This window comes from Syngnathus floridae, chromosome 5 (assembly GCF_059516105.1).
Source record: "Syngnathus floridae isolate MCC-2025c chromosome 5, RoL_Sflo_1.0, whole genome shotgun sequence".
In the NCBI taxonomy this organism is placed as follows: Eukaryota; Metazoa; Chordata; class Actinopteri; order Syngnathiformes; family Syngnathidae; genus Syngnathus; species Syngnathus floridae.
Window position 1 is genome coordinate 4,970,498 of NC_142417.1, and position 14,583 is coordinate 4,985,080.

A 14,583-nucleotide genomic window follows, 5' to 3' on the forward strand; every position below is an offset into this window, starting at 1 on the left:
GACTCAGGCGATATGCACACGCACAGGAGATGTGAGGTGCGAGTGAAAGAATGACAAGATGAGGTCAGCGGAGGACAGCCGAGTTGCGGTCAATGCCCAAGCTTCGGAGAGGCCGCCATCTTTGCTGTTAATTCCACGCGCGGGCACTCGGAAACCATCAGGCTACTTCACGCTTGTTTGGTTAGCTAGCTAGTCAGTTAGCTTGTAGTTTACTATTTTAAGAAGTCATCGATTTGCTTGATTTTCTGAAGAATTTAAAAAAGACTTTCTGGCTCTGTATTAACTGTAAAATATATTTCATACATTGATGCTCAAAGCCTCTGATATGTCTTCAAAATAGAAATTGGGATTGGCAGGATAATCTTGTTTTTTTTGTTATCGTTTATCTCTCTATCGATTGTAAAAGGTGGGGCGCTTTGTTACCATGGCAACCTCGCATCCTCGCACCACCCCGCCCCGTTTAAAGGCACACACGTGTATTTTTAACAGCCGTTATGTGAGCGCATGTGCTGACTAGTGTAAAATCCAAGTGGCACCCCATCTTTCACACACACGCACACACATGCGCACAGTTCTGCGTAAGCACTGACTGTCCCGCTAATGAAGTTTAATGAGCACAAAGCCAGACCTGTGCACTTTTTTTTTTTTTTTTTTTAAGTAGAGATGCTCACCTGCCTTCCACTTACTTACAAGCCAGTGCAGCAAAGACACACCAGTGATTTCCCCTGTAACTTGCCTGAAAATTGTCGAGAAGTTCTATGCTGTGCTCAAGACCGCTGGGAAATGGTGTCATATGACTTATTGGAGCTTAGCGTTTTACGGCGAATCATCAAATTTTGCCGCTTTCCCCAGGATAACCCCCCTTTTTTTTTTTATTTGGCGTAGTTTGTCTGTTTGATCTATGTGGTTTTGAGGGGGGAATAAAAAAAAACTTTCAAAAGTTTGTCTTTGAGGGATCCTTGCGAGTGGCCAAAATGACTCAATGACTTTGAAAGCAAAACTGATGAAGATTTTGCAAACTGAAACAGCCTTTCAAAAATCTCCCAAGGTGGAGTTTGACTTTAAGAACTTTGAAAACTAAAAGTGAAACGGTTGTACAGATTTCCTGGACGGTTTGGAAGGTCATGACTTTTGTTGGTCTACTCTTGCTTGCTCATGCCTGCCTAGGAAATTTCCAGCAATTATCTTAAACAAGCTCTGGCAGCAGAATTGTCCAACTCAGGATAACTTATCAGTGTGCTCTCGTGTGAGACTTTAAACAACAACAAAACAACAGAGTGCTAATTTCCATTTTTTAAAATGGATTATTTTTTTTGTTTTCATAAAAGACAAATGGCGTCACATCATGGCATCTCTTTAGGGACTCGCTGACGCTAATTAACGCTCCCGCCGTGGTTGAACGCATCCATCAACATCGGCGCTGCCTGTCGTCACGTCCTGGCCATTTTTGAGGCATTAGTCGCACGTGAGAGTGCGCTCTCACGCACACACAGAATCACACACTTGCATACTCATAGCTGTGTATCAATGACTGCGTGTAGAATACAAATCATAACCTCTGCTGCTGCTTTGGAAACACCCCACCTATACAATGCATGCAAAAGTAGTGATTGATTATTTCTTTTTTTTAAATCCATAGTGTCAGACTTAAGCGTGCATGCTAACGCTGCTTATATAATATTCGATGGAGGGTTGAATTTAATTGAAACGTATTTTCGGGGACCTTGTATTAATTCTGCCTAGCAACAAGTGACGGTGAATGAACGTTGTTGTTGCACAGTTGATATTTCCAGAGTCTAACTTCCATTTAAAGAAGTTGAGCTGAACTCCATCACACATCCAACTTTTTTTTTCCTCACTCTGTCACTCAGCAGACTAATTATAAGTGCGTCCCGTCATTTCTGTTTAGTCGCCGCGACGCTTGAAGGGAGGCAAACAAATCACAACACGGCATGGCTAATGTGACGTGTTAGCTCACACCTCATGTGTTAAGATCACCCTTGGGTCACAGATGTCATTGCGATCTTTTTCTTTCTTTTTTTTCTCCCAGGCTAAATGTAAAATCTTTAAATCAATGTTGCAGATTTTTTAAAGGTTAGGATTGATCGGGTATGATTGGTGTTGTCGGGGCAAATGTCAGCCAGTCAATGCCATGTCCTCTGTGTTCTTTAGCAAATACGCTACCCAAAAGGACATGATTAGCACTTGTGAAGCAAATAGAGTTCCCTGCTTCGATGGGCCGCGTGTTCCAATTCAACAGCTCCGTTTCAATCAAGTGGATGTATTTCAAAAAGATGTAAGACTTGCAAAAATGGAAGGGATCAATATTGCTTACTAAATGATGGTTTGTCAACCAAATGAATTTTTTGTGTTTTGCAAAAAAGACGCTAAAACGACCGTTTCTGCTCAGACGGGATGCATGTTTGGGCCGCTCGTCAAAGTGGAATGGAACAGAATCGCCTGCTAGGTCATGATTCGTCAATCAAACAAGTCAAACAGACATGCTTAGCTAAGATGGCATTTTAAATGACGCTTAGACGGGCTGCATTGAATCTGCGTTATCGCTGTAACGGGACACGATTGTCTTCCGCAGCGTGATTTGTCAATGGAATGGACGGGTTGGGCTCAGCAGACGACATTTTATGTCATTTAGACGGGCTGCGCTTTAATGCACCTTACTGCTACCTGCAGTGGAAACACTATTGCCCGTGTAATTTTGTCCATCAAATGCGGCAAACTGACGTGTTTGAGCAAAGATGAGAACATGACATTTGAAGTGACATGCGCTTAGATGGTCGTCATCACTTCCTTCTCTGCTCGGTTGGATTCCAGTTGCTCCATTCAGTCTGTCCAGGCTGAGAGTCCCTTTTTTAATTTTTTTTATTTTACAAGTTGGCTCTCGCCAGTGTAGATGAACGCTGGGTGTTTTTTTTTTTTTTGGTGGGGCTTCCGTGTGATTCACAGCCAGCCAGGCGATCTCGGGCCTGACCCGCTCTGCTCAGCTTGAGAGGTTCTCTCTCGAGCTGCTGCGTCGGCTGCCGAGTTTGCTGAGCCCGAGACACTGTTGGCTCGATTTATTACACCCCCACCAAACCCGGGGCCTAAATCACGTCGCCGGAGCGTCTCACTGAACACGTTTCCAAAAATCAGCCTGGCTGATGTTGCAGCGTGACATTTTGGGAAGCATGTCTGTCACATGTACAGGAACCAAAAAAAAAGTCATGCCCGACAAATCACGGGAAGTTTAGGTCATTTGTTGACAAATTGTAAGGCGTTGCTGTCTATGCCTGCCTTATTGAACCCAAGTCATGACAATTTAGGAAAGCAAAGTTGCGACAATCCCGTAAAAAAGACAATATAGCCAACCAAAGCGCAATGTTCTCCATTCATCTGCGCTTTTGGACATTTGGTCGTCGTGATGGCCGGCGTGATGGCTGATGACACCTCGCACACATTAAAGCGCTGCCGGGCCACACCGCAAAGCTGTTTGTGTGTGCGTGTGTAGCTCGCCGCAGCGTGTCTGGGGAAATGTGAGCGCACTGACCCACTGACAGGCGCATCAATCAACAACTGTAGTGTGAACACAGCAGGTAGAGCAACATGGACGACTGGGCTCGGACATGCTGGCTTTGTTTTGAGCCGAAATGGAACTTATCAAAGAAATGTTCATTTTCTTAAAGGGGGGAAAATACACGTTCTTCCCGTCCGACACAGAGGACTTGATTTCACGCATTTCTTGGAGGACACTGCTTCCCCACACGCATCCTTTGTTTTGATTTGAAAATGTCCAAATTCAATTGAGAAATTAAAAACAGTTGCTTTCCCCACGCCCCTGGCATGGACCTTTCATTTTGAATTCAAAGGCATGGCGCAGAGAAGAGTGTTGTCAACAAAGTCGAATTCAGCATTTTTGCAATGCCGGCATAGTAGCTCGGCATCGCTAAGCATACATTTAGCTAGCTAGCTTTGCTAAATGTATGCGTCGAGTGCCGTCCTGCCAACGTTTAGCATCTTTGAGCGCTTTGCCATCTTGCACGTGAGTCGAGAGCATAAAGAGCGGAAGGGGACGGCAAAGGAGAGGGCCAAAATAACCCCCCTGATAAATGTCAGGCTCGGAAATAGAAAGTCCATCCTTCTCTCCGTCGCTCTATGATCGTTTTTCCTTTCCTCTCACGTGGAACGGCTGAGCCGCCGCCGCTGCCGCCGCCGCCGTGGTGGTTGGAGGTTTTGCAGACGGCGCGCCATCTGCGTGATCAATGGCCGTCATTCTTCCAAAGAACATTGGGTCACGATGGATCTTTTCATTGGGCCTTGTGAGCGCAGCGCAAACTCTCATTTTCTCGGCCAAGGTGATGCTTTTGCGTTTGGGCTGCGTCATTCTTCTCGCTCTAGTAGGGCACGTTTTAGCACCAAAAGGGGGGGGGGGTTATACCCCTTAGCTGGACAGTATCATTTTACATTTTTGCTGAATCCACCACAACATACTAACCAAACACTTTAATTCAAAGGAACCTTCAATACAATAAATTTTTTTGGGGGGTGTTATATTTGGTTTTCCTGAAGTTGGCACCAAATCCCAACCAAGCGTCTGAATTGAAGTCAATGTAGATCAAAGACTGATAAAAATGTTGTTAAATGGATCTCATTAGATAGATAGGGAGAGTGTCGCAAGGTTGTGTGTGCGTGCACGCGTGGAAAATTGGACAGGAACACAGCCAGATGTACAGATACGATGAGGCCCATCTGCCATTCTTCTCCACCCCCCCAACACACACGTACACACACACACACACAAATGTCCATTCTGTTCCATTTTCCAAGGATACACACGCACACACAAAAGCAGCCGATAGTGAGAGGAAGCAGAAAGTGATACTCGATGCCGCGTTGGTTAAATATTGACGCTTGGTTCTTTTACATTACGCAAACACAAGCAAGCATCAGGGGATGTATGTTTGGTTCTTACACACACACACACACACACACACACGCACACACACAGCAAACCCCAGCAAACCCGCAACCCTTGTGAGAATAAAGCAGTTCAGATAACGGATGGATGGATAGTACTGGGGAAAAAAACCCAGAAGGAATATGATATTTATTGATTTTATTTCTTGTCTTTGCATGTCAACAATCAACAGCCACCATCTGTCACTGTCCTTGCGCTCCATTTTTTCCCCCTGTTTTTCATGGGTGGGTAGGTGTGGGGGGGCTTGTTTGGTGGGGGGGCGCGCTTGTTTGGCGGGAAACTACGCGCAATGCAGCAAACGCCATCTTGTGCATCCAAACCAATCATCCACCTTCAGGAAGGGACATTCAGGATGATTCTTCTACTCAGATTCAAAGAACTTTCTTCATCTAACAGGATAATTAAAAAAAAAAAAAAAAAAAAAAAAAAAAAAAGATGAATTGAACTGTGCTGTCCTTGCGGCACAAAACTAGATGTTGCTAGACAGCCAGCGAACCAAGATGGAAAAATCCGCTCTTGGTCATGAAGTTTTCCGCCCATCCAAGATACAGCAACGCAAAAAGAAAACGTGTCGACGTGTAGACGAAGAATCCTTTCATTTGTTTGTTTGCTTTAGTGCTGATTAGAGTTGGAGAATGATTGCGTTTTTGTTGTTTGGGTTATTTGTGTGCGTGTGTGGGTGACCTGAACAAACAAGGTTAAATTATGAAATGAAGTCAAAAATTGAAAAACAAAAGAAAGAACATGGAAGCTCATAGAACCCGTTACAAAATGTGAGGAGCCATCCATCCATTTGTTTCAAAATGCCCCAAAATAAGGACACATTTCCGCACTGGTGGATCCAAACTGCCAACACATATGTACACTCATACACACACACACGCACGCACGCACCAGACATTTACAGGGTGTGTGTGTGTGTGTGTGTGTATGTGTGCGTGTGTGTGCGCGCATGCTTCCTTTGCAACGTGCCAGTGTAGCCGGGTGTGAAAATATAATGAGGGTGGGACAGCGCGGCGCTGTCTGGGGCAAGCCATTCCAACGCAACACACACACACACGCACACAAATAATAATAATAATATAATAGCAGTGATACCTCAGAGCGGCGCGGGGTGGGTGCACGGGCTTGAATGGTGCACGGGTGGGGAGGGGGGGGATTGTATTGACGGTGAGAAAGCATCAGATGAGAAACAGGCCGGGAGAAGATTCTAATGTTTTTTTATGACATCCAGCGCGTCTGAATGCAAATGACACTCAAGGAGTCTGTCTGGTATACGTGCTTCAAATTTGGGAACAACTCGATAAAAACGCCAGGACAGTTTTGGCCTTGAAGGACCCCTGAGATGGCCAAAAATGACCTATGGATGGACCATTTGGACCAAAATAGCACATGTCAGTGCACAAAGTGTTTTGAGGCATGGCTTCTTGTATTTTTTTTTTTTTTTTTTTTTGTGGCTCTCCTCATGTTAGACACGCCTACCAGATTTCATGATACAAAGTGAAAAATACTTTTTTTCTTCTTTTTGTTTTTTTCTTTTGTCCCTACTCAAGCCCCTGGAGTTTACCAAAACCCCCTGATAGGACTCCTAGCAAAATGGCTAAATTCCTATATATCTTCCAACTTCTTGAGGCTTTTTGTCAGTCTGCCTATGACAGAGTACGAGCAAATTTCCTGTTCCTGTACTCAAACGGAAACTGAAACTAAAAGGGCTGTTTCAAAACAAAATGAAGTTTTACCAATCCTGGCTTCAAATTGCCGGCATCCAAACCATCCGCGTAGTATCCAAGTTTGTCTTTGAAGGACTCCGGGAAACAGCCAGCATCACCCAAAAACGTCTGCTTCAAACCCAAACCTTGGGAGGTGTAACCGCGGGTGTGTACGTGCGTGTGCGCGGCGGTGTGCGTGTGTGTCGCCGGCAATTTCATGAAGCATATGTCATACTCCCGTGCAGGGAATGAGAGCAGCTGACACACACACGCACACACTGGCTTCGCCGTGACCCTTGGATGGGAGCATTAGCGCCGCACGCACGAGCTAGCGCCGACAATCCCAACTTTTTCCACAAACGCTGGCATTGAATGACTTAGTTTATATTTTTGGGACTTTTGAGTGCATAGAGGAGCAGATTGGTGTCACCTCAACGCGTGGCGCTCTGCCTGATGTCACAGCTTTGCAAGCTGGCGTTAAGAGCCGTCATTGGCTCCAGCACAGATGACCCGCTGCCGCTGCGATACGTGCGCGGATGACTTGAATGGGCAACCGCTACAACAGCTTTCGCCATCCAGAATATCTGTGAATGGATGTATTCAAGGATAATTTTATGAATGCATGAATTAAATTCAATAATCACTGATTCTGTGCTCGTTTAGACCAATAATGATATCAAGGCCGGGAATTCACCTTCTACTTCGAGCCAAAATGACCCACTTCCTTTTGTTGGCGTTTAGCTTTTCTTTTGTGGCTACTCTTACGTCAACATTTCTTCCCAATTTCTCCCAATGTGAATCATTTGTCATTTTTTGGAGACACTGTTGAACCTTGTGTCAACTAACCATCTGAGCTCAAAAATACAAAGCAGCAATGTCTGCCATAAACGAGTTCAATGTCATCGAGCAGGAATGAACCGCAGTATGGAATACACACGCCCATTTTAATGAGGATAGTCAAGGAAAGAACCAAAGTTGCTCTCCTGGCGGAACGCCGTCACCTTGTCTTCTTTTGATAAGAAATAGGCCAGAAAAAGCCGCAGTAATCCTCCCTCGCAACCTCCCTGAATTGTATCGTAAATACTGCTGGAATTGGATCATAAAGTGCACGGGAATATATTGTGCGGGAGCACTGTGTGTCATTTTGCCTGCACGCTGCTGTAAATCCTTTTGGAATTGGGCATGGAAAAAGCCACGCGTCAGAGTTAGCGCCCTACGTCCGAGTTAGCGCCCCGCCTCCAGAGCTTGTGCACCGCGCCAGAGCTAGCGCCCCGTGCCAGAGTTAACACCCCACGCCAGAGATAGCACCCCACGCCAGAGTTAGCGCCCCACGCCAGAGTTAGCGCCCCACGCCAGAGTTAGCGCTCCACGCCCGAGTTAGTGCCCCGCCCGACGCCGCCCACATCCGATAACGCTCGTGTCCAAATGTCAAGAGTTCCCCGGAAATGTGTCTCGGCGTGGCTTAATGGCGCAATATATGCAAAGTCATGTATTATTCCACGGCAAGCTTAAACAAATCAAACAATGACAATTTTACCCAGTGCGGCATTGAAATGGTATGTTTCTTGTCTTTACTCCCCAGTCAACACCGAGAGACGGGTTCTGGGAATCTGACGTTTTTGCATTATACTGACAATAACCAAACAAAATGGGGCCAAGACATACTGTAGCAGAGCCGTTGAAGCTACTTCCAAAAAGCTACAATGGTTGGTACAGTGTTTGAAACCAAAATGGCCGACTTCCTGTCTCTGTTCAGACATTGGGTTATGGAACTGCTGAAGTTCGGTATGACCACCAATTTTGATTTTTCCACACGAACCTAATTTCAGCACCTTCATTTTGAAAAACGTTTTTGGAAGAGTATCTGGAGATGTCTCTTTTGGTTTGACATGTGTAAAAAAATTTTTGACTTGACCTAAATTGGCAGCCTCAAAGAAAAATGGCACTTTGGGCCTTTTCAGGCTTGGCTTCTTGAGCCGTATTTTCTTTGTGGCTACTCATGAAAGCCATCCCTGCAAGATTTGAAATAGAGAAATACTATTTAGTTGCAATTTGTCCTTGAGAAGATGCCCGACTGTTTGAAACCCCCCTCCCACAGATCACTGACCTGGTTTGCTTCTTCTTTCAGTATGTGGCGGTCACTCCGGATCATCCGGTCCCGGTCAGGCAACACCGGACTCTGCCCAGCCTCATTTCTCGGCCTCGCTATCGACTTATCTGCCGGTGCGGTGCCAGCTGAGCGGCGTCGATCAGGCCTTCTTCCTGCGCGACGCCAACCGGGACGTGATGCGCAACGGGAGCCTGGCGTCGCGCACCGAGCCGTTCCTACTCCATCGGCTGGATGCGGGCGTGGTGGCGCCGCATGCCCTGCCCGGCGTGGCGTGCGGCTACGGCAACCTGAGCGCCGAGCAGCAGATCCCTCTGGAGTTGCTGCAGGGGCCGCTGGCCAGTCCGCTGCCCGCCGCCAGCCACGTCACCCTCAACTGGAAGGTGAAGGGCCACGTGGTAGTGCCCAAAGTGGGGTCCACCCAACCTTGGATACAGGTATCGCTTTTCATACGTGGACACTTTGAGGGCTTTTTTGTAGACAGATGTTCAGCCCGTAAAGCCTTTTTTTGTTTAGTAACAGGACTTTTTGTAGGTGTGTCACTCATGAGTAGACCCATCAGAAAATGTCTCCAGGAGCTATGCTTGGAAAGAAGCAGCCATTTTGGTTTGGAGTGTCCATTTTGCAATTTGGTACGCAATCGTGACCTACGAAAATTAAGACGCTACGCCTGCTAAGTACGTAGACCCACAAAAAAGTCTAAAGGATCACTGTTTGAAAAGACACAGAAAGTCTGCCATTGTCATTTTTCCATTTTGGGGTCATCCTACTCGTATCCAAGAGTTCCTCAAATCAGTTTTCCCGATTATTGCCAAATTTGAAGCGTGTTTACAAGACACTTGGCTAACAAGACATCACACTGATATTCCTAGTCAACTTTCAGATCAGGTTACAGTGTCTGTGATGTTTTCAAAATGTTTCTCCATTTGCGTTTCAGGTTCTTTTTTACTTGGTGGGTCGCCGTTGGGACGAGCCCGACCCGCCTCCTCCGGGCCTCCTCCCGTGTGTCCGAGCCTTGGCGGTGCGGGACCCCAGCGAGGCGGCCCCTTCTGGCGGCTGCCGGCTGCTGGGGCCTTCGGGCATCTGCGTGGTCCGCTTGGAAATCCCCCCCGCCTGGTTCATACCTCTGCAGGCCAAACGACGACCGGCGGAGGGGGCACTGCCCTCTCTGGATGTGTACTACTCCATTATACCAGTGGAGGGAGCCGGACTGGAATGTCCTTCTATTGTGAATGAACCGTGGAAGAGTCCGAATGTGAACACTGGGCCTCTCGGAGTTCTGAGCCCGTGGAGCCCCCTGGTGGAAGGAGGACTTCAGGACATGCAGAAAGCCGGCCCAGTGAGCATGAGCGTGGGCCCGGTGGCACCCAAAGGGGAGATGCTGACTCTGGACCACAATGTGGACGTCCTAGTGCCTCCCAGCCCCGTCCGGCTGGGGAAGACGGTGGCGTTCGCTGTCTACATGAAGACGGAGTCGCATGCTGAGCAGTTCGTCCTAAGGTAGGCTTGCAAGGCCTCCATTCTGAATGTTCAGAATCTTTAGGCACTTTTGAATTGTTTGAAAAGTCATCCCTCACAGTTTTACTCAGCAACATGAAATGTCGTGGCTATATCTATCATGAGTAGACCCACAAAAAAGACAGGCAGACAAAAAACACATAATTTTAAGGGTCATTCAGGTCAACCTGAGGAAGGAATGCAAATCCTCCATCTCTGCTAGCTTTTTTTCCCCCCCTCCTGTTGTTTTGACTTCGTTCCTTGAGTCCCCCATCCACCTTTTTTCTGTCATCGCTCAACGCTGCTGCCGCCGCCGCCGCCTCCTGAGCTTGATGGCTGTCACCTTTGTGTACTCAGCCTCTTTTCAGGAGCCAGCAATGCAAATAACACGCTCATGAATATGCATGGGGCATGCCGGGAGAGCGGGAAAACAGAAAAGAAGACGTAGGCGAGGGAGACGTTGACAGAGGAACGTTTACGATAAGAACAGGACAATGTAAACATTTTAAAAGGCATCTCAAACAGCGCAAAGCCGCCAAGCGGTGTGGCGGTTGGTTTCGGTTTGTCGACCGATCAGTGGGCAGCCCTTGGACACAAGCCACGGTGTCGACAAGAAAACTACTGTGACCAAAATCGGTGTGTGTGTGTGTATACACGTGTATAAGTGAATCGCCAACTATTGGCCTGACATGCACATGCCGCGAATCTGCTTTCTGTTTTTGTGTACGTAAACTCACCTTGGGAAAGGGTGCAGCTTTGTAAAAGAAAAAAAAAAAGCAGCCTCACATGGAAGCTTTGGAAAATTGGTTGTCAGGTGTGCTTTTGAGGGCTCGACGCGAGCTTCCCGCCCGCCATTATCCCGAAAAACAAATGTGTTCTGGCTTGGCCGGCTGAAAATAATCCACTCCTGCACTCCTGGCAGCGTTTACGTCTGCCTGGTGTTCGTCTCGGCCGCTCTCGGTGTGACAAATGACGTGTGTGCAAACAAACAACCAAAGAGCATTTCCATAACAATGAACTGATGCGGGACTTTTTTTTTTTTTTGCATAATTTTAGTGGATCCTCATCTAAAAGGTTCTGCTTGGGTCACGGGAGGTCAACGTCATTATCCAAGGGGAATCAGTACTTTTTATATGGGCTCCTTTCAAAGACATGCAAAAATACATAATGTATGATTTGAAAAAAAAGTATTGAAAATACAGAAAAACGTAAAAAAATATTGACAAAATGCAAACAATTGCAAAAATGTGCAATGTGCAAATGTATACAATTAAACGTACAATACGGTGAAATAAATACAGCAAATATAGAACAGACTAAAAAGTTTGCAAACAACAATAATTCAGATATTGTTTTTAAAAACACAAAAAGAATTGCAGGACAAAAAAAAAAACAGCTACAAAAACAACAAATACAGTTAAACATATACAGAAAACATGAATGCAATGTTTACCGGGGGAAATTCACCGAGAAATTCAGAAGGATAAACAAATCTGTAAAAAAAAAAAAAAAAACAGTATATAATATAAGCAAAATATTTGGAAAGTATGTGAAAATTGACAAAAATATTGAAAATAAATGAAAACTGATATTTGTAAATAAGTGTCAATTTCCTGCTTTTTTGGGGCCAACACTAATTTTTTTTAATTTAATTAATAACTACGTATATCTTGTTTGTTGCAGCTTAAAACAATAAAACATTTCAATCTCCTCTCCTCATTTTTCAATTTGCTGCACTTTGGCCTCATTTTCATTTAGTCACTTTTAAGTAGTAAACCTCAGCACAAATGCTCGCCTCGGCTTAGCCTCGGCTTGTTTTTTTGTGCCTTAACACCAGACGCTTGGCCGCAGTCTCCACTTTGCCCTCAGTCTCCTCTTGGATCAGACCGAAGGGCCTCACGATGTTGTCCTTGCGATCCATCCTCGGCATCTGGCCCAGCGGTGGCTTTCCTTGCGCTGGTGCTTTTGGCACTTCCCTCAGAATTATGCTCGGGCTACACAAGTAGATAATCGGACATGCTAGAAACGCAGTCAGACATGTTATCAAGCTTAAGTGGAGCCCAGCGTTAGTGCGCACATGCGTGTGTGCACGCGTGTGTGTGTGTCTGTGTGTGCCCTAATCAGGCCTAAGTGTGCTCCATCACAGCGATGGGGATGTGATTATGCTAAACTGCTGAGGAGATGGAGTAGCACGCCGGAGCCGGCCTGGAAGCTGGCCATGGATTGGCCATGAAAGACGCACAACCAAAAAAAAAAAAAAAATCTCAGATTGTTGTTTGTATCACTTTTTATGATAACACATGCAAACAGTCTTACTTGTAATAATATACCAATGGTTTATCCTGAATTTTTTTTTAGTAAAAAAGAAAATTAATAAAATAAAAATAGATACAAATGGAAAATAATTAAGCATATGAAAAATCAAGACAATATAGAACATACTGTTACATGAATTTGTATTGCAAGATATGTAGCATTACCCCACAAAAAAGAAAATATGCAAAAGACAGAAATGTGCATGCAGAAAATGCAGTACAAAACTGAAAATATTTTTTTAGTACAGAAGCATAACGGTAAGATAAATAGAATGTAAATAGATCTGGAAAAATCTAATTCAGATAGAAATTAATACACAAACCTTTGTAAACAACACAGAACGTACACACGATTTTTTTTTTTTTGTGCAAGTTTAGTTCAGCCTTGCTTGGTTTATCTTTTCATTCTACGCGTATACGCATGTGCACTTGTGAGCACTTGTGAGCACTGGGAGGTGTACAGCTTAGTCAATTTTTTTTTCTCTCCTCCGGATCAGAGAAGAGATGAACTTGCCAGGAAGCGGCCGAGTCCTCTGGTGGCCACTTTGGCGTTTATTTGTCCAAAGCCACCCCCAGCCATTGATTTGACTCACTCAATCCATCAATACTCACTTTTCTGCCTGAGCCCGCATATACACCAGATAGTAGAGAACACTTTTTCACATATCGTCTTTCTGGTCTGGTTACCAAAAGTTTTTTTTCTATAAGAAACAGACTTTGGCAGCTGTATTTTTACAAAGTTTGTTTTGGTGGTAATCCTGAAAGTCGCCGCTTTGAACCAAAATGGCTGTCTCCCTTTGGATGTCAGCTTCCAGAGAAATTTTGACGTGTTCTTCTCATCATAGACATGGCTATTAAATACAATATCGCTAAGTGAAAATGGGTCTGAGGGCTGCATTTTGGAACTCAAATGTTAAATATTTCTATTTGTCCATCCGTCTGTTATACACTGGTGGAAGTATGTAAACACCCCCCCAAAAAATCCCTGTTTATTTTTCCTTCATCTGTTTAACTACTCATGTTTCCAATATATCTGTATTGTAAGAAGGATGGAGCCGAAGCCTCGAGTTGTTTGTCAGGGAGGTGGGGGGTTTGGGTCGTGGCTCCCCGTCGTGCCGAGCAAGCGGGGAGATGCACAAAGAGAGAAAATGATTTGGTGAATTGCGTTTTACTTTTTTCCCCCCGTCTCTGCCGTGAATTAAAGCGGAAAGAAGGCCATTGTGAGGAAATGGAACGGAAAGAAAAGAGCAAAAAAAAAACACGTGGAAGCCTGCGAGCAGATAAAGGCGCTACTTATAGAAACGTGGCTGATGGAGATGAGCAAAAGCCGCAAGCAGTTTTTTTTACATCCTGGAGGGGACGCTTTGTGCATAGGCTCCATTCAAGCAGCACGACAGAAAATGTAATGTCCTCTTGATATCGTAAACACCATCGGAATCACATTTAACCGGTTCAGGGTGTCCCCTGCTGACCCCCCGACAACCTGACTGCTGGGTAGGGACCCTAGTGAAGATCAAGCCGTATGGAAAATGAATGAATCAACTAATAAGGAAGTAGATCCATCAGCACAATTGATAATGGAAGCGCTAATTTCTTAAGTATTACTTCCCATTTGGCTTGGTGAAGCAGCATGTGGCTCATCGTCAAAAGTGCTTTGAAATTCCATTCAACCTGTTCAGGACATACGGTTACATCTCGGTGAGGTTACTTCAGTTTGTGTGTCGCTGGCAACTGCAGCAAAGGAAAAACATTTGGAAATGGCGCCACGCTTTTGAACAAACTTCCATTCATCCGCTTTGGGCCTTTGTGGCGCTTTCAAGAGGACTTTAATCGGCGGGGGAATTAAAGGCGAGCCGAGGTCCAAACAGATTGCGTCACCCTGCTATGCTCGCTGTCTTTTTTTTTTTTTGACCAAAAAAAAGAAAAATGGGCAAAACGGGGGCACCCATGTGACGCTGACATACATATAGATATATAGAGTAT

The 14,583-nt window shown here is 45.3% G+C and overlaps 1 protein-coding gene across 4 annotated transcripts in view; it reads left to right on the forward strand.

The window, feature by feature from the left end:
- The window catches only part of LOC148397683 (transmembrane protein 132B), a 73,707-nt gene that overhangs the window by 19,072 nt on the left and 40,052 nt on the right, over positions 1 to 14,583 (forward strand). For all 4 annotated transcript variants that reach the window (XM_088376473.1, XM_088376474.1, XM_088376471.1 and 1 more), the window contains exons 3-4: positions 8,810 to 9,225; positions 9,726 to 10,288. In XM_088376473.1, coding sequence (XP_088232599.1) covers positions 8,810 to 9,225; positions 9,726 to 10,288 — 979 coding nt within the window. The remainder of the gene's footprint in view (positions 1 to 8,809; positions 9,226 to 9,725; positions 10,289 to 14,583) is intronic.